This window comes from Ovis canadensis, chromosome 2 (genome assembly GCF_042477335.2).
Source record: "Ovis canadensis isolate MfBH-ARS-UI-01 breed Bighorn chromosome 2, ARS-UI_OviCan_v2, whole genome shotgun sequence".
NCBI lineage: Eukaryota > Metazoa > Chordata > Mammalia > Artiodactyla > Bovidae > Ovis > Ovis canadensis.
The window spans coordinates 220,353,516-220,381,129 of record NC_091246.1 but is presented as its reverse complement, the minus strand read 5'-3'; the positions used below and the strand labels follow the sequence as shown (position 1 = coordinate 220,381,129).

The 27,614-nt window shown below is 37.4% G+C and overlaps 1 protein-coding gene across 18 annotated transcripts in view; it reads left to right on the top strand.

Moving 5' to 3' along the window:
- IKZF2 (IKAROS family zinc finger 2) overlaps positions 1–27,614 on the top strand; it is a 263,397-nt gene that overhangs the window by 114,431 nt on the left and 121,352 nt on the right. For all 18 annotated transcript variants that reach the window (XR_011254671.1, XR_011254672.1, XM_069578263.1 and 15 more), the window contains one exon: positions 1,728–1,895. Coding sequence is in view for 16 of the 18 variants with exons in the window: in XM_069578263.1 (XP_069434364.1) it covers positions 1,728–1,895 (168 nt within the window). In the remaining 2 variants the exon portion in view is untranslated. The remainder of the gene's footprint in view (positions 1–1,727; positions 1,896–27,614) is intronic.

Below are 27,614 nucleotides of genomic sequence, written 5' to 3'. Positions count from 1 at the left end.
TTTAAACTTTGATTATTTTATAAGATATTATATGAGAAGCTTTAGGTTAAATGTCTCCATTTTAACCTGTATTTAGTGCTAGTTTTTCAGTTTTACCAAATGAATCAAACAAAATAAACTAGGTAAAATTTAAGGTAATGTTAACATTATGGATAATTCTTTTTCAACCATCAATATAGGGACTTTTTGTAAACTTACATCATAAGATCGCCAAAGAAAAACCTAAAACTTTGCTACCCACACACACACAGGTTACTTTATATATATATATATATATATATATATATATATATAATCATTGAATTCCAAAATGAACAAGAACTACAGAATTCAAGATACATCTGATCTGTCCATTTTTCTTTAGGCTTTAGAATCTATATGATAGAATGTGCAGTGGTAACTGCTAGAAGGTGACCATAGTTGATTTTATTTATCCCTCCTAGCTTTCTTTAATAAAAAGAATCATTGAGTTTATATTATTTTAAAGTCCTCCCCCAAATATATTGTAGTTTCATTGTTCACTGTTATTATGAATGTTTCAGCTAAGGATGAGAAACATGACAATTCAGTGTAAAATTTTTTGAGAACTATTAAAATTATAGTCACTAACCTCAAGTAGAGACATGGTCTAATTCAATCAAAAGAGAATTGTTTTTTAATTCTTATTCTAGTGTTGAGTTTTAACAGATTTGTGTTATTTATAATTTATTTTATGTCTATCTTAAGATAGACACATTTAAAGGGAGTAGTTCATGATGGTTTGGTGATGTTATTAGTTTGATCCTACTTGCCAGTTTCACACCCTTACCAAACTACATGTTTTTACCTTGGATGACTGTTGACAGCCTGTTGATGGCTATTGGTTGACAGACAACTGATGATTCTGGGTTAAACAATTATAGAGCAATATCAGTAATAGTAGAAAACATTCCCATCAAATAAATTATTTTCACAAGAAAAAGAGAATACATGTACGGGAAATATCTGGACGAATAATTTTCTTTGGATTTTCTCTGATTGTATCAGGAAAATTTGCCACAGGTTTTATTGTTAGTGACTGGGTAAATTGATAGACCTAAGCTCTATTTTGAGATTTTTGTGGTAATGAGCTTTGTAACCCAGTTCATTCATTGAACCTCTTTGGCCCCCTGATAAGAAAATGATCAGCTAGAGAGTTAGACTATAGGTCCTTTTCAGCTCAAAGTTTCTGTCATTTTTTTAAAAAGAGATAATAACATGGTACAATAAAGAGAGCAAGATTTTACAGTCAGATTGACCAAGAGTCAGCTCCAGTACTTATAATCTGTGACTATAATCAGATGCTTCAATATTTGAACTTCCACTTGTTTATTTGTAATTTGAAGTTATTAACACCAAATTAGTAATGCCATCCTGTGGTTTGAAATATTGTATGTAAAGCAACCTGTAAAACCAGTTAGTTAATGGCACCTAGTTTTTCAACCAGTGGCCAATGTTCTGACTGTTGTTCTTTCCAGTCAGTGACAAGAATCCTATGAAATTTATATGAAGAAAGGAAATGGCACTTGACCTAAAGTTTGGGACTTTGGTATTAGCAAAGCAAATTCGAGGAAGATAAAGGTTTAGAGGACATAGGAGGGAGATGGACATTCTCAGCACAGAGAACTGGCTCTGGTTAACATTGTAGATCCAATTAGTCACTTGCACATAACCTACTTGATCTTCCCCACCTCTTTACCCTTCTGCAGGTGAACGTCCCTTTCATTGTAACCAGTGTGGAGCTTCTTTTACTCAGAAGGGCAACCTTCTGAGACACATAAAGTTACACTCTGGAGAGAAGCCGTTCAAATGTCCTTTCTGTAGCTATGCCTGTAGAAGAAGGGACGCCCTCACAGGACACCTCAGGACCCACTCTGGTAAGTGCCACGAGCTCTTTAAGAAGAAAACTAAAATGTGGGAATTCAGAAGTGTGCTATAGAATAATTCAAAAAGTAACTTATAGCTTTGGTACATAGCTGAGAATGAGGTAGATGATTTTTTTTTGTATGCATTGAATAACTGACAGATTTTGCAGGATGCATTTGGCCCTTCTTTTTTAGATTTATAGACTTGGCATAAAAGAGTACTGTCAACTGAAGAGTTTCAAGCCATTGATGAAAACAGCTGTTACATTTTCTATAATTTTAAATTTTATAATTATTAATGAAGTAATTGTGGTTAGTCCAGAATAATGGAAAGCCCAGTAAAAATATATAGTTACATGTTGATGTTAGCATAGAGGAGAGAAATGCTGTGACTTTTTTTGACTTATAGAGTACCTGGGCAGGGACTTCAGGGGGTATCAAATATAACTATTTTAAACTTGAAAATATTATGTTCATTAGAAAATTAGCTGTGAGAGTATTTTATATTTCATTTTAACTCTCCTTGTTTCTTTAACTTTCATAGTCATTGGATGCTCTCTGAAACTTTTCTCTGCTTCATAAATCATTAGAAAAATCTAGACTGTTTGATTTTTTTTAATGCCAGAATATAGTACATAAAAGCAAAAGAATGATTAGAAATCTGAACGAATTTCATTTGACTTTTAGCATGAATTGCTATAACCAAGAAGTTAAAGGTGAAAAATTAATATAGAATACTCTCAAGCCAGTTTTATATGCTCCTTCTGTTCATAATGACATATTAAAATTTAATTTTAATATGAAGATATGATGAAAGTGATATTTTCATCTACATTGACAAATTGACAGAGTACTGTGGATTGTGAGGTAATGCTTGTATTATCTTTCTTTACATTTTTCCTGTTAATCCTTAAGGCTTTACCCAGTTTTTTAACATGAATGAGAAATATGTAAAACTATTTAGACATTAACTCAATTAAAAAGTAAAATTAATGAAATATTAAAATATTTTAAGTATATGCTTTATATTCTTCCCTGACTTAAGGCAGTTTACTTATTTCCAACCATGACATATTATATTTAGAAATTATGCTGTGAAAATTATATATTAAAGTGGTATTGTTTTATTATAAGAAGTATTATTTTTTGAAAGATACTTTTAAGACCTGACAGTTATTTCCTTTAGCTGGCCATGAGCTCTGGATTATTAAAGCATTAGTCAGTTGACCAAGGATGATATTAATATAAAACGTAGCTTTCCATGGGAATGAAGTTGAGGCAAAAATATAGCTGTAAGCATGTATTTCACTCTTTACAAAATTTACAAAATTGTGTCATTTTTAGTATCATGGTTTGGTGTATACATTTACTCTACCTGGTGATTGCTAGATTCCTTCTAGAAGGTTCATTGTCTGGTGACACCTCCAGAAGACATTTAACCTTCATCTCAATTTCCGTTTCCTTGATTTCTTTTTTGCTCTTTTAAGAGGTTTATCCCTGTGGGTAGTGTCTAAAAAATCAAGACACCTTGGTTTTTGTATTAGACTGAACTGGGCAGCTACACTCAGTTTCTTTATACATATTAGGCATGGCTCATCTAGGGGCTCCTATTTGGTGTCTAGTGGAGTGAGGGGAGGGAAAGATGGTGCTCAAAAGTAAGCCCCTTACATTGGCTTTGGCAAGGCCAGACACCATAATTTTTATGGTTCAATATAATTATAAAGTTTATGTGCATAGATTAAAGCTGTTTCTAAGAAACTGTAATTTTTTTTTTTTTTTTGGCTGTTCTGTATGGCTTGCAAGATCTTAGTTCCTATACCAGGGATCGAACTTGTGACCCTGCAGTGAAAACACAGAGCCCTAACCATTTCACAGCTAGGGCATTCCCTATGAAACTGTAAATTTTGTATATAAATACTTTGCTACTTTGAGGTTCAAAAAAAAGATATAAGTCTCTATAATTGCCCTTATGATTTTGCAATTTGGTATACTAAGTTATGGCTTTTGCAGATATATAAACAGATATGCTCATATTGGCTAATAAGGGGAGTTTAACAGAGAGATGAAAGGGACAGATGGGTGTCATCCACCTACTGCTTCATTAAGGTGTGATATCAGCTCAGACATACTTTGAATCTGAAATACTAGCCATCACCAATGTTGTTCATAATAGATGAAACATAAAACATAGCTGCCAAAGTCCATGCTTCTCTAACTGATCAGAAAGCTCAAGTTGGTCATTATAACTTTCTTCTTCCACTGCTGATTCCATCTTCCCCTTATTTTCACCCTCTTTTTAGCACCTGGGCTGGACAAGGTTCTTTGATGGGTGATCCACAGCCTAATTCCTAAACGTTTTGAGTATTTGGTGACCTTTTTGTCCTTGGATTACTATAGCTTTTCAATAACCAGAATTACTGGACAAGTTTTTGTTAGAGATGTTCCAATAAATCTGCTGAGCTTCTAACTTAGTTGTCCTTGCCCATATCATATAGCAACAACCCCAAATCATTTTAGTAATCTGTAAAGTTTACCAGCCAATAGCCTACTTTTCTTTCTGTTAATTCAGTAGCTTGAAAAGCCCCATATAGGCAGGGAGTAGTCTCAGCTTTCAATAAAATAGTAACAGAACTCTGATCCCTGGTGGAAACTTTTGGGCATTGAGATCTCCAAAACCAGCAATCCCAAGGTTTCAGCACAGGAAGTGAAAACCCTTTAAATGGGTTATTTAATGTATTGTGGCCACTACTACCTTAACCTCTTTGTAATCAAACATGCACTGTGGCAATGGGGAAGATAGATGACTTTAGCCATTTATCATATCCTATAGAACATACTCAAATTTCTCCCAGCTAGCAGTCATACATGAACCATGCCACTTGTGGGCCAGTATACTCCATTTGGCCAAATGATTCACAATAATGTGGCACAAGATATGGCTAGTGAAATCTGGAAATAGTTTGGAACCATTACTGTATTTCCTTTGCCTTGTAAAGAATTTCCTGCTTGAAGTCAATATTTTAAGGAATACTATAGTGATTGTTAAAGGCATTCTGTTACATCCAGGTGAGGAGGAGCATACAAAAGCACCAAAGGGGAGGTAAATCTATATCCTGAACATCTATCAATTCCTGTGAGAATAAATTTCTCCCTCCTTCAGGTAGAAAGAAGTTCATTGTAATCTGCCAGTCACTGATTGACTGGTTGATCCCTTTGGAGAACAGTGCCATATCAGAGTCCCAGCATTGGAAGGTGGTGAACTCAGCAGTTGTGGTAGTTAAATTAGTCACAGAGCAGGGGAAATCTATGTTGTTGAAGTCTATAGAGTTTCCATCATTGCCCCTCTTTTCACTTTGTATGTGGGCCACTTAAGCAGGCACTAGGGTAGCTAGGTAAAGAATCTGATACCCACAGTATAGATTATCTGATTGTTTTGAGTCACCCATCACATAATCTTTTCCAGACTACTCAGAGCCTCCTCCACAGCAGATGCCCTCTGGAGGGAATTCATGTAAGATACCACATTGTCACACTTTGTACCAGTTCTGAGAGGCACATATACATAACTCTCCCCCAGACCTTCTATCTTCAATCTTCCAGTCTTGTTTTTCCAAGTCCTTGACTATATGGCCATGCCATCTATCATTTCCTCATCTATCTTTTCTTACATGCAAACTGTACAGCTGGAGGGGTTATCTTTTCACTACTAGGATTTACGGGGAGCCCTCTTCATTGGGCCTCTAGTACAGTAGTTGCAGCTAGTACCAAATGCCATGCAGTCCATTCACAGGCTGGGTTTATGCAGTTTTATCCTATGTTAATCGGTCATTGAGAACACCTTGTGAGAGATTGTGAAGCAGTAGTGGCAGGTATCAGAGACACGTGAGCTAGCTGCTCATGAAGTATATACCTGGGTTTCCCAGACCTGTGTGGTCCATTTCATTTAATAGTGAAATGTTCTTGTGTACATCTTATTTTGTATGTTGAATCAGATTAACACATAGTTCATTTTGTATAGTTTGAGCCACACAGTCATTTGGAGTTTCGTATCCTAATACTCAGTCTTAACACGAGTCCAATAGCAAATTAGGAGCTATTTGTCAAATGGCAAATCATTGTTGAGAAGATCACATACATTTCCTTCACTGGGGATCTGCACTCCGATCCTGCAGTAGCAGTTACGTCACACACCATCTTGGCTTGACACATGTATTTCCAAAAGTCATGGCATTGCTGAATCCTTGAGCCAGAGACCTACATGGCAGCTTTCACTGCGGCAGAGTATACTGCAGTCTCAGTATACCTTTCTTGCCCCAGTCCGCTCTCAGGGTTGACAGCCTTGTGGATTATTGAATACGTGCATCAGAGTGGAATACCCAAACATAGTATATCTTGTTTCTAAAATTCAAAGAGGGAGCACCACGTTTTCTGCCTGCTCCTTCATGATGAAAGGTACAAGGTACAGCAACTTATCATTTACTGTAGAGGCTCTGTTTCCACATGCCTGCATTGCTGGGCCCCTAAAATTTCACCATTGCTGCAGGTGTCTAACCTCTTCATAGAGATCACCTCCTATCCTCTGGCATATATCTTGATGAGACATTATAGTGTTTACTACTTCCTGCTCACCAAATCCAATTAGTATAATACCATGAAGGTAATGCCCCAGGTTGATGTTATGTGAGATGTCAAGATGAACAAGATTTCTTTGCCCTATATTATGGCAAAGAGAGGAGAAGTTGACCTAGCCTTAGGGTAAGATGGTGAAAGTATGTTGTCCCTGCATTGTAAAGGCAAACTGCTTCTGATTATCTTTACTGATAAGGAATTACTTTGAAAAGAAATTAAGTTGGTAGTTCCATACATGATGTCAGGGGCTGTGTTAATATGCTCCAACAAAGATACTATAGCTAGAACTGCTTCTGTATTTGCCATTCTGGTATAACTAAATCTTCATTCATCCACAGAACCATCTAGGTCTTGCATTAGCCTAGCAAACAGTTTAAATGGGTTTGTAGTAGGAATAACCACCCCAACATCTTTTGGTTTTAGTTTACAGTCTTGGAAGAAGTGACAGTTCTAAGGGCTGTGATTTCCAGTGTGGTAGCCACTAGCCATCTGTGGCTATTAAGCACCTGTACATATGGGCTTCCCCATGGCCCAGTGGTAAAGAATCCGCCTGCAATACAGGAGACACAGGTTCAATCCCTGGGTCAGGAAGATCCCCTGGAGAAAGAAATGGCAACCCCCGTCCAGTATTCTTGCCGGGAAAATCCCATGGACAGAGGAGCCTGGTGGGCTACAGTCCATAATGTCACAGAGAGTCCGATATGACTAAGAGACTGAGGACACACATATGGTTAATACCATATTGAAATGGCATTTATTAAATATATTATGAAAATAAATTCCACCTTTTAAAAATGTGGCTATTGGAAAATTTTAAATTATATATGTGATTCATTTTGCATTAGACAGCACTGTTCTGTCTTTTTATGATAGCCCTCCTATCCTGGGTCAGGGAACCAATGTAAGGATTCTTTCCATTAATGAGTGCACTTATTCCTGTGGTACTGTAAGATGGGCTTGGGTGAAGTCTTCATATATGTCTTGGCCTCCATAAGCTCCCACTTTGACTGGTGGGCCACAGTTGTATTTTGGGTTCCAGAGATTAATGGCAATTCAGAGCTAATATAATACAACTGTCTAATAACCTGTGGAAGGATTTGGTATTATCCTTCTCCCAGTTCACAGTCACTGTCATACATGGCCACAGGTGTTTCTCAAATGGCTATGAGGAAAATTCATAGCATACAGCTATGGCCAGTTTTGGAGAAAACTCTTGAAAGAGTCCCTTGGACTGCAAGGAGATCCAACCAGTCCATTCTGAAGGAGATCAGCCCTGGGATTTCTTTGGAAGGAATGACGCTAAAGCTGAAACTCCAGTACTTTGGCCACCTCGTGCGAAGAGTTGACTCATTGGAAAAGACTGTGATGCTGGGAGGGATTGGGGGCAGGAGGAGAAGGGGACGACCCAGGATGAGATGGCTGGATGGCATCACTGACTCAATGGACGTGAGTCTGAGTGAACTCCGGGAGTTGGTGATGGACAGGGAGGCCTGGCATGCTGCAATTCATGGGGTCACAAAGAGTCGGACACGACTGAACTGAACTGAACTGATGGCCAGTTTTCACAGACTCTGTCTCCACCTAAAATTATGGGACTCTGGATATGTGAATATACTTAGGTCTAGGCAGTGGATAAGAGATCATGAATCCCACTATGGTGACTGAAGTTGGATTTTTGCCCACAAGACCTAGAGGGTTTCTGTCCATGTAAGACAGCTAGCAGCTTGGTATTCTAAGTGTCTTTTTCATTCTTGGGGAATCTGAAACCCATTAGTCATTTCCATAGAACCCTGTGGCACAAAACACATTGATTTTTATCCTATCCCTATGGCTTGTTAAGGTAGCCTCACCTTCCTGAAATTAATTTCTACCACATATCTTCTACTTAGAAGATCACAGTGCTGCCGCTGCTGCTGCTGCTAAGTCGTTTCAGTCGTGTCTGACTCTGTGCGACCCCATAGAGGGCAGCCCACCAGGCTCCCCCGTCCCTGGGATTCTCCAGGCAAGAACACTGGAGTGGGTTGCCATTTCCTTCTCCAATGCATAAAAGTGAAAAGTGAAAGTCAAGCCGCTCAGTAAGTGTCCGACTTCTAGCAACCCCATGGACTGCAGCCTACCAGGGTCCTCTGTCCATGGGATTTCCCAGGCAGGAGTACTAGTGTGGGTTGCCTACCTTTAAATTAAGAAGCTCAGATCTGTTTGCAACATCTATCATTGTTCTCTCCAGCCAAGAGAAGACAGTTACCAGGAAGCTTCTCAAGCATGCTGGTTATTTCCTCACCAGTGTAATTTTTTGTTGATGTCCCACAGGTCCTTGTGGAGTATTGTTATTTATAATAGATCCTTTTCCAATATTCTTACTTTCTTAAGATTTTGGAATTTTACTTTGCTATGCCAAGAATATTCTGCCATTTCAACTTTTTTACTGTGTAAGCTAGCATTGAATCAAAGGTTCAATTAACCAGTCACTCCCACCTGCTCAAGACAATAAAATACTAAATCCCAGATGAATGTTCCTATAGATAAATTGGCCTCATCTAACACTGTAGTTCACCTTCTTGATTTAAAATCCTTAGACTCAATCTATTCCCTTACATACTAACTGGACTCCTACTGATAAAAATTGGTAAAGATTTGCAGTTATTTCAGTGTATAAGGTTGTCACCTCCTGGATATCCCTTGACTTTGGCTATATTAGGATCTAACTTGTCATGAGCTTGGGGATTGTGAATGGTAATAGAAATGAGTTCTAAAATGAACTGCCATTCTCCGAACCAATTGGAAGTCCTCTTACTATATGGGAATGCTGATTTATGTGAGAGTTGGTTTCCTTAAATGGAATGGGAAGGCGTGAAGACAAATATGTCTTCTGGCAAGTCATGTTCTGTAGGGTTTTAGGAGTTCAACATTCTGAGCCTCAGTATTTCATCACATAGTATCAGTACGTGTTTCACTCTTTCCCCATCATTACCCCGTTATCAAGAGCTAACAGTGGCCCTGTCTGGTGGTCCAGTGGGGAGGAATCTGCCTGCCAATGCAGGAGTTACTGGTTAGATCCCTGGTCTGGGAAGATCTCACATGCCATGGAGCAACTAAGCTCGTGTGCCACAGCTGCTGAGACCACATGCCCCAGGGCCAGTGCTCAGCGACAAGAGAAGCCACCACGATGAGAAGGCCATGCGCTGGAACTAGAGTAGCACCCCTTGCCACAACTAGAGAAGAGCAATGAAAATCCAGCACAGACAGTAAGTTAAAAAATAAAATTATTAAAAACAGATTTAGAAAAAGACCTAATGGTATTGGTTTTGCCCAGTTTATTCGGTACAGCAGTCCCATCCCCCTTCAAATCAGATTCTGGAGTTGATCTTCAGCCTTATTTACCTGAGCCTTAAGTAGATAAGGACTATTTTAAAGATGATTCAGGACCTTCAATTTGTTCTTTCTCCTTCATATAATCCTTTGGGCTAACAGAAGTAGCCACGTAGCTCTACAGTCTTCATACAGACACTACTGTCCTTTTAGCAAATAAAGACCACAGCTCCAAAAGTCTTCCTTTCATCTGCACTTCATTCTATGATACCATCAGTAATAATCTGAGTAATCAGGTTGCCAGCACATACATAGAATTACTAGGATTTCACTAACTTCCTGATAGGTGGCCCTCCTGTTCTCTTCAAGCATGAGAAACTCAATGTCAAAATGCCTTGTGGACTCTCTGAGGCCTTGGGACACTCCTGCTACCGATAACTAGCATCAGGGCCATGATAGGAAAGCAATGATCACTCAAATGGAGAAAATGCAGGAGACATTGATGAAGCACTAAAATTTACAGGAGAAAGAGTAGGCATAAAAGAAACCAACAAGGGACGGTTGGAATACTCTAAAGCTGCAGTATTAGGAAGCCATTAGCAATCCCATGTCCAAAGTGTCTTTTGTGTGTGTCTGTGTGCTTGCACTGTCTCGTACGACTCTTTGTGACACCATGTACTGCACCCTGCCAGGCTCCTCTGTCCATAGAATTTTACAGGCAAGAATACTGGAGTAGGTTGCCATTTCCTTCTCCAGGAGATCTTCCCAACATCTCCTGTCGGGAAGGAGATGTATCCACAATACAGGGATCAAACCCACATGTATTGTGTCTCCTGCCTTAACAGGCAGATTCTTTACCAACTGTGCCACCTGGAAGAGGTCACTGAAATTAGGAGAGGTTTTGAAACTGACCTTCAGTGGAGGAATATACCCCTACTAACCTGTGACTGAGGAATAAACAGCTTGGCCTCACTCTTTCCATCTCTTCTCTTTTGCTGATGTATGTTAGCCTCCCAGTCATGTCTGACTCTTTGCTACCCCATGGTCTATAGCCCACAGGCTCCTCTGTCCATAGGATTCTATAGGCAAGAATACTGGAGTGGGTTGCCATTTCCTTCTCCAGAGGATCTTTCTGACCCTGTGATCGAACCTGCATCTCTTATGTCTCCTCCATTGGCAGGCAGCTTCTTTACCGTCTCTTTTGCTAATACCTTATGTTAAATGAGCATGACCAGAAGCCAGGGGACAAAGGAGCCTATGGATGAAGCTGATAGAAATTAGCTTTTTGAAGAAGTAGAACAGCAAAAGGTGAAAAGTGGCTATGGAGGTGAAAGAGAATATGTCACAGATAAGCTAAATATAAGAACTAGTGCTTAAACTTACTAGTATAGGATATTAAGTATAATATAATGATTTTGATTTTAATATCAGATTTTTATGAATAATATCAATAGCACAAAGTGACTTGCTTCCTCCTCCTCCATACCAACTCTTATTTTGGGTAATGAGTGCTCATTGTTTTATTTTCTTTAGTTAGCTGTTGTGTTCTAGGGTATTTATATTGCATCTTTGTTTCCTTTGTTTTAGATTAGAACATTTTCCTTTCAGTACATTGGTTAATAATGAGGTTGGTTTTGATGTGCACTCACATATTTCTATGACATTTAATATGTCATAGAGAAATATGAGAAAACACTTAGAAAAATATCTGGGATATAGTATCAGTATCAGTTCAGTATCAGTTCATTCACTCAGTCGTGTCTGACTCTGCGACCGCATGGATTGCAGTACTCCAGGCTTCCCTGTCCATCACCACCTCCTGGAGCTTACTCAAACGCATATCCTTTGAGATGGTGATGCCATCCAACCATGTCATCCTCTGTCGTCCCCTTCTCCTCCTGCCTTCAATCATTCCCAGCATCAGGGTCTTTCCAAATGAGTCAGTTCTTCGCTTCAGGTGGCCAGAGTATTGCAGTTTTGGCTTCAGCATCAGTCCTTCCAATGAATATTCAGGACTAATTTTCCTTTAGGATGGATACATCCAATATAGTATACATTCAATAAATGTTAGCTCTTTTCTTTCTTCCTCTTATTTTTAAAGCCCTATAAGGTCCCATGCAAGCTGAAAGTTTCTATTTGGAATTCTCTTGCATACTCTAGAGAAGGGGTTCCCCAACCTCCATGACCTAATGCCTGATGATCTGAATAATAATAGAAATAAATTGCACAATAAGTGTTAACATGCTTGAATCATCCTGAAACCATACCCCCACCCCCAGTTTGTGGAAAAAGTATCTTCCATAAGACCAGTCTCTGTTGCAAAAATGTTGGGGACCACTGCTCCAGAGGACACAAGGCAGGGTTTTGATTTTGATTGTATAGTCCTAATAGTTAGGTTATGACTATTCCAGGTCATGTCTGGAATTTCTTGAACTCTCTATAGCCTTGTGTTGTACAAGGCACAGTCTATGGATTATTCGTTTAATTAAATCTCTTACCTGAAAGAGCAAAACCAGGTAGTTTATCAATTAAAAACAGTAAATCTAGCAGTATGAGAAGCTTTCAATAAAAAGGCCAAGTCCTTTCCTTTCAGTGAGGAATTCGGTTTTGGAATTCCATGTAGTTTATCTGACCTAAACCACACTCATAACACATCATCTCTAATTCCACTTTCAGTTTCTTTAAAAACTTGAAGACCTTGTGAAGCAATCAGACGTCTACTAAATTTATCAGATTTTTGTCACTAATTTTTAAGATTTCCATTGCCTACCTCTAATTTATCAGCGTTATTTTCATCTCATTTTTATTGAGTCTTTCCAGAGTGGTAAAATTAGTTTTTATAGAAATAACTTTCTTTCTGTACTTATTTTATTAGAATATGTGTGTTTGGTTATTTATTTAATTATAGTAATAGGTACAGCTGGCATAAATAAGTTTGGATGGAATCATAACTGACTCAGTGTAAGTATCCAGTTCAACTGCCAGAAGTGTCTATGTGGGCATACCAAAGAGCAGCCTGTGAGCACCAGCATTTCAGTGTTTTTCAAAGGATTGGAGAGACAGAAAAGCTTCTTATTAATATTATTCCTAGTTTATAGGTGAGGAGACTGAGGCACAGAGAAGTCACACAGGCAGAGCCTGGATTCAAACCAAGACAGTCAAACTCCAAAATCTGTACTCCGTGCTGTGAAATAAATGATACAACCTCATATGTTTATTTTATCCTCTGTCTTGCTAAACTCTGGGCTTCCCTTGTGGCTCAGCTGGTAAAGAATTCACCTGCAATGCGGGAGACTTAGGTTCGATCTCTGGGTTGGGAAGATCCCCTGGATAAGGGAAAGGCTACCCACTCTAGTATTCTGACCTGGAGAATTCCATGGACTGTATAGTCCATGGGGTTGCTAAGAGTTGGACGCAACTGAGCGACTTTCACTCACTCACTCACTGCTAAACTGTGTAAAATTAACTCCAAGTGATAAATTGAATACTATCTGGAAGTCAAAAAGTCAAGACATCTGGGTTTAAGAACAGGCTCATTGCAAATTAGCTGTGTGACTTTGTTACATCACTTAATTTAATATTTAATCTCCTTGTGCTGCTCATATTATATAATCCGTTATCTTTTCTCCTGGGATTTTGCTGCTCATTAGCCACTGAGACCAAACTTTACAGAGTAAGAGAGTATTCCCCACTCCCAACTTATTTCTTTTGTTTGCTGTTGTTTGTTTTAACTTTCAAAACAGATTTGCATAAAATGGAAGAGATCTTAAAAGATTTTCAGATGACCTGCATATTACTAGCATCACTTCTCTGCAACTATCTGCTAACATAAATCTCAGAGAAAACCTTGATATAGAGAGTTTCTGATTTTGCATTCTAATTCCAGATATAGTTTGTTCACATAAAATGCATTTCTTTTTAAAGAATATTTTTGAAAAAGCTCTCTCTGTGTTGCTGAATACCAGTGAAAGTGTAAAACAGTGTTGAATATTCCCTCCTTCTCTTTTACCAGTTAGCACCTGAATGAAAAGATGGGCTTAAGTGTACAAAGCCCTGATTACTTGATTTGATTGCTTGTTTTAAATTTTGGTTACAGTCATTGATAACATTTTTTAATTTTGAAAAAATGCCCTATTTTATGAATAATTAATATCTGGGCTCCTTAAAGAGCGCAGATATTTTGGTAGTTTTTTCCAGTATTTGACATGGAAAAGTTTGTTTTCTAATAATAATTTTTAAGCAGTATAATATTATTTCTGGAAATAGATTGATATGATCATCTTTTCTCAGGAGTAGATAATTCCTGTTAACAATGCCTAGTTTTTATTCCCAACTTCTTAAGATAATAATGGGAGAAATCAGAACTTTCCTTCTATTTGTTATGGTGGTGCTATATTTCATTTCTGAAATATTGTCCATTCAGGGGAAAAAAAGTGAAATAATGCAATCTAAGTTTTGTCTGTTCAACAATCATCAGTGTTTATTTCTTTGTTTTTTAAAACTATTTCATTTATTTTAGTGTAAAGCTATTCTACTGGTCTTGATGCTGGGTATTTCATTAGAATTGCTTTATTTTATGGCAGTATGTTGGCTAAGTGTAAACTTTACCCATTAACCTTAGATTTACACACAAATCGCCTACTTTTCTTTACATAAGTTTATAATATAACATAGTATTTCTGTCAGTGTTTAGTGACAAATCAGAGAATCAGTGCACCTGCTACAAAAAATTATTTTATTAGTTTTGTCTATTAGATTTTTAGTTTAACAAGTGATTATAGTTCTTTCATTCCTTAGAAATTTGATTAGTATGCTTCATACATTATATATTACTTCTTTTAATTGTCTTTATTTACCCAGTACACTGGGGAAATAGTGTTTCAATTAAGCCCTGGACCCCTATTAATCAAAGCAATACTTACCATACTTATTTTTTAATCAAGGAGGAAAGAAAGGTGCATATATTTTCCTAATTAGAACTTCAGGTATATTTCTCATGTACTTTAATACAGTGCTCAAATTAAATATTTAAAATGTAATAGAAGAGTATGTGTTTTTAATGTATGGAAACTTATATATGCTTTATAAATTTCTTTGTATAAATTATAAAGAGAAAAAAAGTGAGAGTGCCTTTTTCACAGTCTCAAATGTTTTTATGCTGTATCTAAAATTTAGTTTCGGCCATGGAATTGTACAGGGCTTTGTTGTTGTTTAGTCGCTAAGTCACATCCGACTCTTTTGCGACCCCACGGTCTGTAGTCCACCAGGTTTCTCTGTCCAAAGGATTTCTAAGACAAGAATACTGAAGTGCGTTGCCATTTACTTCTCCAGGGGATCTTCCTGACCCAGGGATCAGACCTGGGTCTCCTGCATTGGCAGGTGGATTCTTTAGCACTGAGCTACCAGGAAAGCCTCTACTACACTTGCATTCTTACCAAAAAAAAAAAATATATATATATATATATATATATATATATAGCTAAAAAGAGAATCTTTTCATTTGAAAATGAAAAATCCTAGTATCCCAAGGAAGTGTATTCATTGTCTCTTGTTCCTTGTTTATTGTAACATTATTGTTCAGAGATATATAAATAAAATATCCTTGAGTAAGCAGAGAAGTGTAGGAATTTTTTTTCTGATTTTAGCTTTCAATTAAATTAGCTTTCAATTAAATCAGTATTTATTATATAATTACTTGAATATATCACCTAAAAATAAACACTTTGTAAAGTTAGTTTATGTGATATATCTATAGCATATAACCCTAGAGTAAGAACTATTTGAGGAACCTTCCAGTGTCACAGTCTTTTGGCTTAAGATGAATAAGCCTACATTATTCTGAACAGATGCCTATTTTATTTCCAAAACACCTCAGTTATGTTGATTTTCGCAACACAGTTTTGTAATCTATTCAAAGTTTGACAAATTTTGCTTAAGAAGTTTGTTCTTTATATCTAATTGTCAGGTTAAAGCTACTTTGTCCTATAAAAGGCAACTGGACCAGATGTAGCATATAAGAATCCATCTGTTAATAACATCCACCATTGTTAGTTGTTTTAGATAAGGACTGTTTCCCTGCTTATGAATATATTTGGATATTCACATTAGTACAATATTAAACCAACTAGCAGCCATTTTTAAGGTATAAACTACATGCTGTCAGAGAAGCTGGTAGGAAAATATAGTTTTTTCATTCTCTTCAACTTTCTTGAAAGTGAAATTCAAAAGTGGCATCTGGCTGGGTTTGAGATAGTGCTAACCTCTGGCCATATTATTGCTAAACAAGTGAATGTCAAATGCTCTAGTTCTGTATTCTCACACGGGACAATCTTTTAGTTTGCAATGAGAGTGATTATGCCCTCAGATATACTATCATTCCTTATTAAGGGACTGTCAGATCATTTCCGTAAATTCCTGGCTGATCAGGAATTCCATAAACTGATTGTCCTCCAAAGCAGTTTGGCATTTATAATCACTAACTGTCTCCTGAAATACACCCTTTCCTTCATATATATATATATATATATATATATATATATATATATATAAAGTTATCTTCCCCTCTTGTCTCTCTTCTGCCTTCCACAGTTTTTCTAATAGATTTTTCCCCCTAATCCTTCAATGTTTGCTTCAGTATTATCCCACTTTATTTTTTGAGGTAAACAAGTATATAATTAAGTACTTTAAGTTTCTGTTACATATGAACTGCTTCTTATAACATGGATTTGCTACAGGTTATAGACCTTTAGATATTAATAGGACTGATTATTTTGTTAAAGAAGGATTTTAAATGTCTGAAAGTTGGGTATGTGGCTAAAAGACTATCATTATCAGTTATTTCCATATTGACATTGTTTTAAAACCAGACCACCATGACTTTTCTACCAGATTTGCTAAAGAGATCCATTTAAAAATTCTAAGACATGACCAGTATACTGATAAGACATATTGGCTTAAATTTTGCTGGTTATAGAAATTTAAGTCTAGTGCAGCTCCTTCATAGTAGTGATGGTGCATAAAGTGTAGTATAATTTGTTCTGCAGACTTCCCTTGAGAAGAAACTGTTTTCACCTGATTGTAGACCTGGCACCTGGCCCACTTTCTGGGTGATCTCCCAAGTGTGAACTTTCCCCACCCTCTACCCCTCCTTTCCTTCCTGGAGGTGGTTGATAGAGGAGGATTACATTGATAATTACACAAGCAGTGTCAGTTGCACACTTGATTTGCATAACTGTGCTCTGCTGATTTCACCCGTCAAGTCCTGACACTTAGCCTGTGGAGCCTCTCTGTATGCTTTGCAATAAACACTGAAGAGAGGGAATGGGATTGGTGTCTCCATTCCTGACTCAAACACACATGTAACACCTTGCCCATGGAGGAAGAAGCCACTTTCAGTCAGGCCAGCTGCAGTGACAATTCATGTGACTTCTGCCCAGAAGAACATATTTTTACTCTTCCTTATATGTTCCTTATAAAAGAAATTAAATTTTTAATAGCATTAAATTTTCAAGCAGCAGTATACACAACTTGCTGCTTTAAATTTCAGACACTTATTCAGACGTAGAAGGAGAAATATTGTATGATAGCCTTTATATGAGGAATCTAAAAAGAAATGACACAGATGAACTTACTTACAAAACAGAAATGGGCTCAGACTTAGAGAACTTATGGTTTCAGAGTGGGAGGAGGATGGGGGCAAAAGATAGTTAGGGAGTTTGGGATCAACATATATACACTACTGTATTTAAAATGGATAACCAAAAAGGTCCTGCTGTATAATACAGGGAACTCTGGTTAATGTTATGTGGCAGCCTGGATGGGAGGGGAGTTTGGGGGAGAACAATACTTATATACTTATGTCTGAGTCCCTTCACTGCCCGACTGAGACTATGACAGTATTGTTAGTTGGCGGTTGTTGTTTAGTCATTAAGTTGTGTCTGACTCTTTTGCAACCCCATGGATTGTAGCCCACCAGGCTCCTTTGTCCATGGGTGTTCCTCCAATATAAAATAGAAAGATTTTTTTTTAAAATTAGACACTTATTTCTAGAAGGAGTAATGGAAAAGCAGTCTTTCTTCTCTGGCACATTCTCATCTGATATAGCTCTCCATTTTGGTTCAAAGACCAAGTCAGATTAGTTGACTGCTGGAACCTTGCCTCCTTACCTTTTTCTGTTCTCGGGAGTTCTAAAGAAGTAAGCAGGAACTAGGGACCTATTTTTCATTCCCAGTTTTCTGCAGACAGCTTTAGGAATTCAGTTTTGCATCCTACTTGTTTGTTACTGTGAACGGGGTGAGCTTGTGGCTATTTCGTGTTATTCCTTGCATAGTGCTGAGTCTGCAGGCCTGGCATGTTTGGAACTCCATAGCAGAAATAAGGGCAGCATGCCAGCTTCTTTACTCACCCAGTGTCCAAAAAGGCACATCACACTGTTTTCTGTTTTGTTGAGGGTTTGTTGTTTTTTTTTTTTTTTCGTAAGCTAACCTCCACCCTCTCCTTTTATTTTTCCTACTTGATCCGTGCGTGTGAGTCAAAGAAACTTGTTCATCCACAGCCTGTACTGTCTTGCCAAATCTTGTAAGAAAATTCCCAAATGGCAGATAACCATACAAATGAGGTAAATATTATAACCCAATATCATTTGTTATAAACATATAAAATATATTTAGGATATAATTAAATTTTTGCTTAAGGTATCATAAATCATCTATCAACACGGTTTCTTTTTAAATTGTACAAAAATGTGATGATAATGCTCATATGATAAAAATGAAACATCCTAAATTCTACATCTTGAAACACATGACTGTATTCTCTTTTGCATCTGGATCCCTTATGTTGTATTGATTGAGTGAATGAAATAATCTACAGGTGCTTTCAGTTGAAAATTCTTACATTAACTAGGAAGTTAGTTTTTTAAGATTACTGGAGATATGTTATGCTTATGTTTCCTAGCAGATGATAAATGTCAGGCTATTGTAAAAATTAAGGTTACTGGCTAACATTTAACAGGCTCTTATTTTGTGACAAGCACTATTTTAAGGGCCTTATTTTACGGTTAAGTGGAGTCAAATTTAAAGAGAGAGATGATAATATCACCAGAGTCTATAGCTTGAAATATTAGGTGTATGATCCCTGATGTCAAGTTTTATCTTAGTAAGTTTATTATAACTTTACATTACTTTTTAAATTTTCATTTTGCCAACAGTGTATTATTTGGATTAGATTTTTAATTTATTTTTAATTGGAGGATAGTTGCTTCTGTCATACACCAACATTAATCAGCCGTAAGTACACATATGTCCCCTCCCTCTTGAACCTCTCTCCCAATTCCCACCCCATCCCACCCTTCTAGATTGTCACAGAGCACTGGGTTTGAGCTTCTTGCTTGAATTAGATTTTAAACACACACACAAGCACACAAAATGCTCAACATAATAAAACTAAAGAAAGGTATCATGCTTAAATGAATAAAAGTGCCCCAGAATGCTGGAGGACATATAAAAATTTAGAATAAAGTAAATCTAAGGCAGAAAGTGAAGAGGAAATAAAAAGCCTCTTAGTGAAAGAGGAGAGTGAAGAAGTTGGCTTAAAGATCAACATTCAGAAAGCTAAGATCATGGCATCTGGTCCCATCACTTCATGGCAAATAGATGGGGAAACAGTGGCAGACTATTTTGGGGGGCTCCAAAATCACTGCAGATGGTGATTTGCAGCCATGAAATTAAAAGACACTTACTCCTTGGAAGGAAATTTATGACCAACCTAGATAGCATATTGAAAAGCAGAGATATTACTCTGCCAACAAAGGTCCATCTAGTCAAGGCTGTGGTTTTTCCAGTGGTCATGTATGGATGTGAGAGTTGGACTATGAAAAAAGCTGAGTGCCAAAGAATTGATGCTTTTGAACTGTTGCGTTGGAGAAGACTCTTGAGAGTCCCTTGGACTGCAAGGAGATCCAACCAGTCCATCCTAAAGGAGATCAGCCCTGGGTATTCTTTGGAAGGAATGATGCTAAAGCTGAAACTCCAGTATTTCGGCCACCTCATGTGAGGAGTTGACTCATTGGAAAAGACTCTGATGCTGCAAGGGATGGGGGCAGGAGGAAAAGGGGACAACAGATGATGAGATGGCTGGATGGCATCACCGACTCGATGGACATGAGTTTGAGTGAACTCCTGGAGTTGGTGGTGGACAGGGAGGCCTGGTATGCTGTGATTCATGGGGTCGCAAAGAGTCGGACATGACTCGGAAACTGAACTGAGCTGAAGAATAGAATAAGTAAGTTATCTATATGAGAGTGCATTTCAGAATTATGCTATGTTATAGTGAAAATCTTACCATTATAACAACATTATGCATATTTCACATGATTCCCAATTTATTCAGGAAAAGCTCGGATATGAATTGCTTTGCCTGACTCTAGAGTCCTTGCTCTTAGCCACCATAACCCTGTTTTCCAATCTATTCCTCATATAATAGCCAGATTGTTATTTTAAAACACAGTTTAAATCATGCGATTTCTCTGCTTAAAATTTTTAATGGCTTTGCATTGTTCTTATAATAAAATTAAGCTGTTAATCATGGCCAGTAGAAGTTCTGCCCACCTCTCCTGTTTGAGCATATACCACTTTACCCCTCATTTGGCGTTCTTTGCTGCCTGAGGTTTCTTAATTTTTATCCTACTCTTGGGGTTTTCTACTAATGACCCTAGACGTCTCTACCTTCAGCTCTTCCCCCAGTTCTTGGCATGGTTACTTTTATCCTTCAGATATTTTCTTCAGTGTCATCTCCTTGGAGATAATGCCTTTCCATAAACACCCTAGCTAAAGCATCCTCTTAGCTTCTCTCTGTCTTGCTCTCTCTAGCCTAGAGTCTTATAAAACTTGAATCAGAATCTGTGGTTATCTTTTTTGTTTGTTTATGCCTATGTTACCTCAATTACACAGTATCAGACAAGTTCAGTTGCTCAATTGTGTCCAACTCTTTGCGACCCCATGAATTGCAGCATGCCAGGCCTCCCTGTCCATCACCAATTCCCGGAGTTCACTCAGACTCATGTCCATCGAGTTGGTGATGCCATCCAGCCATCTCATCCTCGTTTGTCCCTCTTTCCTCCTGCCTGCAATCTCTTGCAGCATCAGAGTCTTTTCCAATGAGTCAGCTCTTCACGTGAGGTGGCCGAAGAACTGGAGTTTCAGCCTTAGCATCATTCCTTCCAAAGAACACCCAGGGCTGATCTCCTTTAGGATGGACTGGTTGGATCTCCTTGCAGTCCAAGGGACTCTCAAGAGTCTTCTCCAACACCACAGCTCAAAAGCATCAATTCTTCGGTGCTCAGCTCTTTTCATAGTCCAACTCTCACATCCATACATGACCACTGGAAAAACCACAGCCTTGACTAGACGGACCTTTGTTGGCAAAGTAATGTCTCTGCTTTTCAATATGCTATCTAGGTTGGTCATAGCTTTTCTTCCAAGGAGTAAGCGTCCTTTAATTTCATGGCTGCAATCACCATCTGCAGTGATTTTGGAGCCCCCCAAAATAAAGTCTGACACTGTTTCCACTGTTTCCCCTTCTATTTGCCATGAAGTGATGGGACAAGATGCCATGATCTTAGTTTTCTGAATGTTGAGCTTTAAGCCAACTTTTTCACTCTCCACTTTCACTTTCATCAAGAGGCTTTTTATTTCCTCTTCACTTTCTGCCATAAAGGTGGTGTCATCTGCATATCTGAGGTTATTGATATTTCTCCTGGCAGTCTTGATTCCAGCTTGTGCTTCTTCCAGCCCAGTGTTTCTCATGATGTACTCTGAATATAAGTTAAATAAGCAGGATGACAATATACAGCCTTGACATACTCCTTTTCCTATTTGGAACCAGTCTATTGTTCCATGTCCAGTTCTAACTGTTGCTTCCTGACCTGCATACAGGTATCTTAAGAGGCAGGTTAGGTGGTCTGGTATTCCCATCTCTTTCAGAATTTTCCACAGTTTATTGTGATCCACACAGTCAAAGGCTTGGCATAGTCAATAAAGCAGAAATAGATGTTTTTCAGGAACTCTCTTGCTTTTTCAAGGATCCAGCAGATGTTGGCAATTTGATCTCTGGTTCCTCTGCCTTTTCTAAAACCAGCTTGAATGTCTGTAAGTTCACGGTTCACGTATTGCTGAAGCCTGGCTTGGAGAATTTTGAGCATTACTTTACTAGCGTGTGAGATGAGTGCAATTGTGTGGTAGTTTGAGCATTCTTTTGCATTGCCTTTCTTTGGGATTGGAATGAAAACAGACCTTTTCCAGTCCTGTGGCCACTGCTGAGTTTTCCAAATGTGCTGGCATATTGAGTGCAGCACTTTCACAGCATCATCTTTCAGGATTTGAAATAGCTCAACTGGAATTCCATCAACTCCACTAGCTTTGTTTGTAGTGATGCTCTCTAATGCCCACTTGACTTCACATTCCAGGATGTCTGGCTCTAGGTGAGTGACCACACCATCGTGATTATCTGGGTCATGAAGATCTTTTTTGTACAGTTCTTCTGTGTATTCTTGCCACCTCTTCTTAATATCTTCTTCTTCTGTTAGGTCCTTAATATCTTCTTCTTCTGTTAGGTCCGGGCTTCCCTGGTGGTGCAGAGGTTAAAGCGTCTGCCTGCAATGTGGGAGACCTGGGTTCGATCCCTGGGTCAGGAAGATCCCCTGGAGAAGGAAATGGCAACCCACTCCAGTATTCTTGCCTGGAGAATCCCATGGATGGAGGAGTGTGGTGGGCTACAGTCCACGGGTCGCAAAGAGTTGAACATGGCTGAGCAACTTTACTTTCACTTCCTGTTAGGTCCGTATCATTTCTGTCCTTTATCAAGCCCATCTTTGCATGAAATGTTCCCTTGGTATCTCTAATTTTCTTGAAGAGATCTCTAGTCTTTCCCATTCTGTTGTTTTCCTCTGTTTCTTTACATTGATTGCTCAAGAAGACTTTCTTATCTCTCCTTGCTATTCTTTGGAACTCTGCATTCATATGCTTATATCTTTCCTTTTCTCCTTTGCTTTTTTCTTCTTTTCTTTTCACAGCTATTTGTAAGGCCTGCCCAGACAGCCATTTTGCTTTTTTGCATTTCTTTTCCATGGGGATGGTCTTGATCCCTGTCTCCTGTACAGTGTCAGGAACCTCAGTCCATAGATCATCAGGCACTCTATCTATCAGATCGAGTCCCTTAAATCTATTTCTCAATTCCACTGTATAACCATAAGGGATTTGATTTTGGTCATACCTGAATGGTCTAGTGGTTTTCCCTATTTTCTTCAATTTGGGTCTGAATTTGGCAATAAGGAGTTCATGATCTTAGCTACAGTCAGCTCCTGGTCTTGTTCTTATTGACTATATAGAGCTTTTCCATCTTTGGCTGCAAAGACTATAATCCAGTTGATTTCAGTGTTGACCATCTGGTGATGTCCATGTGTAAAGTATTCTCTTGTGTTGTTGGAAGAGGATGTTTGCTATGACCAGTGCGTTCTCTTGGCAAAACTCTATTAGCCTTTGTCCTGCTTCATTCCGCATTCCAAGGCCAAATTTGCCTGTTACTCCCAGTGTTTCTTGACTTCCTACTTTTGCATTCCAGTCCCCTATAATGAAAAGAACATCTTTTGGGGATGTTAGTTCTAAAAGGTCTTGCAGATCTTCATAGAACCTTCAGCTTCAGCTTCTTCAGCATTACTGGTTGGGGCATAGACTTGGATTACAGTGATATTACACAGTATACTTACATATATGTTTTTTTCTTGTGAAATTAGGTGTAGCTCAAGAGTCTCTTTTATGTTCACTGCTGGATAATAAACATAACACGCCTAAGTGATGGCCTCTCTCAGTTGAAAATCCTTGGTACCATGTGAAGAAATTTAAAAATGCTTTCCACCCATCCATCCTAAGTCACTTTAGTCATGTCTAACTCTTTGCGCCCTGTGGTCCATAGCCCACCAGGCTCCTCTGTCCATGGGCTTCTCTAGGCAAGAGTACTGGAGTGGAGTGCCATTTCCTACTCCATGGGGTCTCACTGACAGGGATCAATCCTGTGTCTCTTGCATCTTCCACATTGACCCGTGGATTCTTTACCACTAGTGCCACCTGAGAAGCCCTTATTTATATGTCAGGCATTTTTTTAGGTGCTTGACATACAACAATGAAGAAAAAAATACCTTGAAACTTAACCTTTCAGTGAAGTAAGATTGATAATTATTATATTTAATAATAAACATAATAAGTTAATTATATAATGTATAAGCTGATGAAGGCTACAAGCAGAAGAAAAGTTGCCATTTATTAAGCATCTACTATGTCAAGTACCTTGTTAAGTTTTCTATATGCATATTTTTATAATTTTCACAAAAATGCTATGACTAAGATATGACTATTGCCTTATTTAGCTAAGTCTAGGGTTCATATATAGGTGGTAAGTGTTAGGGCTCTTATTAGAAAATAAGTTGAAACCATAATATGGATATATGTACATATATCATTCTTTACCCTGTATGAATATTCCATAAATTATAACAGGTTACCTACTTTGAATATAATTGGATCTCTTTGATAACCAAATTTCTTTTTTATTTATGTTATTACAATATATGAAAGCCTTGCTTACTTCCCTGAGTTATTATAATATTGGAAAATCAGATAAGAAAAGTAGTTTAAAGAGAGAATAGAAATCATATCAAAAAGAAATGCTTCTGTCATGGGATTATTTATTTATTCCATAAGCCCAGAAAGTTCCTCTTTGGTTTTATCTGTTTTATTCCCATAGTAACTGTTTTGCACATTTGTAATATTGAAACAGTAGCAAATATATCTGTTTGTCTTGTGTCTTAGATCTCTGTTCCATCATGTCCTTGCTATGTTATAGCTTTTTCATGTTTGTAATTTCAGTAGCTCCTTTTCTTATATTCATCAATCAATCAGTTAGTTAAACAATTATTATTACAATTGTTATGCAAGAAGTAGACATATCTCTGAGTTCAATGGTATATGAATTTTATCGTCATTATTGTGATTATACATACCACACTTCAGATAGTTGGTAAATATGTGTGGTGTGTACAACTGACTGGTATATACTTAGAATAGCTGCAGAAATTCTGAGATTCTAACATCTTTGTTTTTTAAGTAGTTTAGTCAGAGATAGAAATAAGTAGTAATTATATTCTATATGATAAAGAAGAGCTGAAAATCAGAACTGTTAACACTGCCAAAATATTTTACAGTGTATATTTTGTTCAGTTCCATTTAGGTTCCTTATTTCAGGTGTTCAGTTAAAGTGGTCTTGTGAAACTTGTTACTTAAACAGAATGATAGAAAAGTAGATGTCAACAATACACAATCATGAAAATAACCTTACATGAGACTTTTTCTTTTTACACTTATGCCTTTTTCCACCATGAGCTAAAACTTTAAAAAAATATTATCTTGCTTTCAATTTTCTCTGATAGTTTCATTTAAAAGACTCATCCACACTTACGTACTATTTTCCATGGTGTTTGTGTCCTTATACTAAGGTTTTAATTTAATTTGAAAATTAATTATACTACATTATAAAGCAAATGGAAATATTTGAGTGGTTAAGGAATGTCAGCTTTGTAAAATCAAGGCTAACATCTGTCTTATTCAGGGTTGTATCCACTGCACTTTAAGACTCTCAATAAATGTATGTTAAATGAATGATACAAGAATTATATGTCCTTGTTCAATACTTGGCAAATCCTATAAAAGAACAAACAATAAAATACATTAATTCTGGCAATGTGTGCCTATTTTATTATCATTGTGCAGTGGTACTCAATGTACCTCCATAGAAAATTAGTTACTTGAGAAATTAATGGTTGTTATTACATTAAAATTATTATAAAATGCTTTTATATTCAAACTAATTTGGGAAAAACATTGGGTTAAACAGATTTTATTTGGTTGTTACTGAATCTAATCACCTAAAAGAAACTTGTATCCTCATATATACATTGTGGATCTCTGTGAAGTCCACCTAATTGTTCTAATTCATGAACATATTTGAATATTTAACATTCTCCTTCCTTGTCATTGATAAACTCTGCCTTCAGAGTTATTTTACTGTAATAATTTTTGATGGGCACCTAATTATACTGAAATGATTTAACATAACAGGTTCTCTTTGGAAAATAGCTCACTTTCAGATAGGAATTTGGTTTTTTTCTAAAATATTCTCTTTCTACTTAATCTATAAAAAATCTAGAGTCATTAAGGTTTCTAAAGATTTAGAAAAATAGTTGTAGATATTCTGTATCAGGCAGAATTTTGAAACAGTGAAATAAATCACACAGAGGAAAATTACTAACAGTTTCAACTCATAAAAATGAAAAACATCTAAACATCATAAAGTCATAAAGTAAGTATTTATAAGAAGTGAGTCAAAGGTTTATTAGCCTTAATAGATACAGAGATTGAACAAATCAATGAGAAAGACAATAACAATAATAATGTAATTGATAAATAAGTAAAGATATTGAATAGATAATTTGAAAGAATGGCATACAAATGAGTGTTTTTTGTTGCTTAATGCTTAGTTTCACTAATGCAAGTTAAAAAGAAATATGATTATATTGAAGTTGTTTAGCACAGAGATTCCCTAAACCTTCTTGGTTCACAGTGCCCTTGGAGTCTCAGTAAGATTTTCCAGTACCTTTAGGCCTAAAATACATATATCTAACAGTTTCATTTATTAAGTAGTCGAGTTCAAAACGACCCAAGTATTTCTGTCCCAACCATTTAATAGCCATTTAAAAAATAGTATACCTAAATTGAGGAAGCTGGGGCTTCCCTGATGACTCAGACAGTAAAGAATCTACCTGCAATGAGGGAGACCCGGGTTCGGTCCCTAGATTGGGACGATCCCTTGAAGAACAGAATGGCTACCTACTCCAGTATTCTTGCCTAGAGAATCCCATGGACAGAGGAGCCTGGCGATCTATTGTCCATGGGGTTGCAAAGAGTCAAGCATGACTGAATGATTAACACTAAACTGAAAGACAAAATGTTTTCATTTCATTCTTCCAACAGTCATGGTTACTAATGGGATTGCACACCTTGTTGGGAACTGCACAGCTTTCCCAGTTTGGGAATCGGGTTCAATACGATCTCTCTCATTTCCTGTTCCACGCTGATTTTCACAGGATACTTGCCTTGTCTTGCAGCAACTGCTGAAACCTAGCTTCACAAAGATGATGTCAATGAAAGAAATGTAATGTGATGCCATGTTGAGATCGTGAGCAAGTAATTCACGTGGCACCTGAGGGGTGCTGAGTATTATTTGTTGTTGTTCAGTCGTTAAGTTGTGTCTGTCTCTTTAGAACCATGAGAGATGAGAATAGCAGTGTGACTGGATAATGTACAAAAATTAAGTTCTCCATGAATGCCTTGTACATATTAATTAAAACTGCATCACCCTTAAAAAAATCCATATGCCTATATTTCTTTTCCATTTTCAGTTCATTATAGCAATAATGAATTAATGCTGGGAATTAATGGCCAGTGGATGTTAATGGTCCTTGGCTGTGCCTTGGACCATCCTCTCCTTGTTAGTCATTAATCACTATGAAATGCCCAGCTATTGCATAATTTACTTTGATTTTCGTTGTTCAGTTGCTAAGGTGTGTCCAACTCTTTACACCCTATGGACTGCAGCACACCAGGCCTCCTTGTCCCTCACTATCTCCCGGAGTTTGCTCAAGATTGTGTCCATTGAATCAGTGATGCTATCCAATCATCTTGTCTG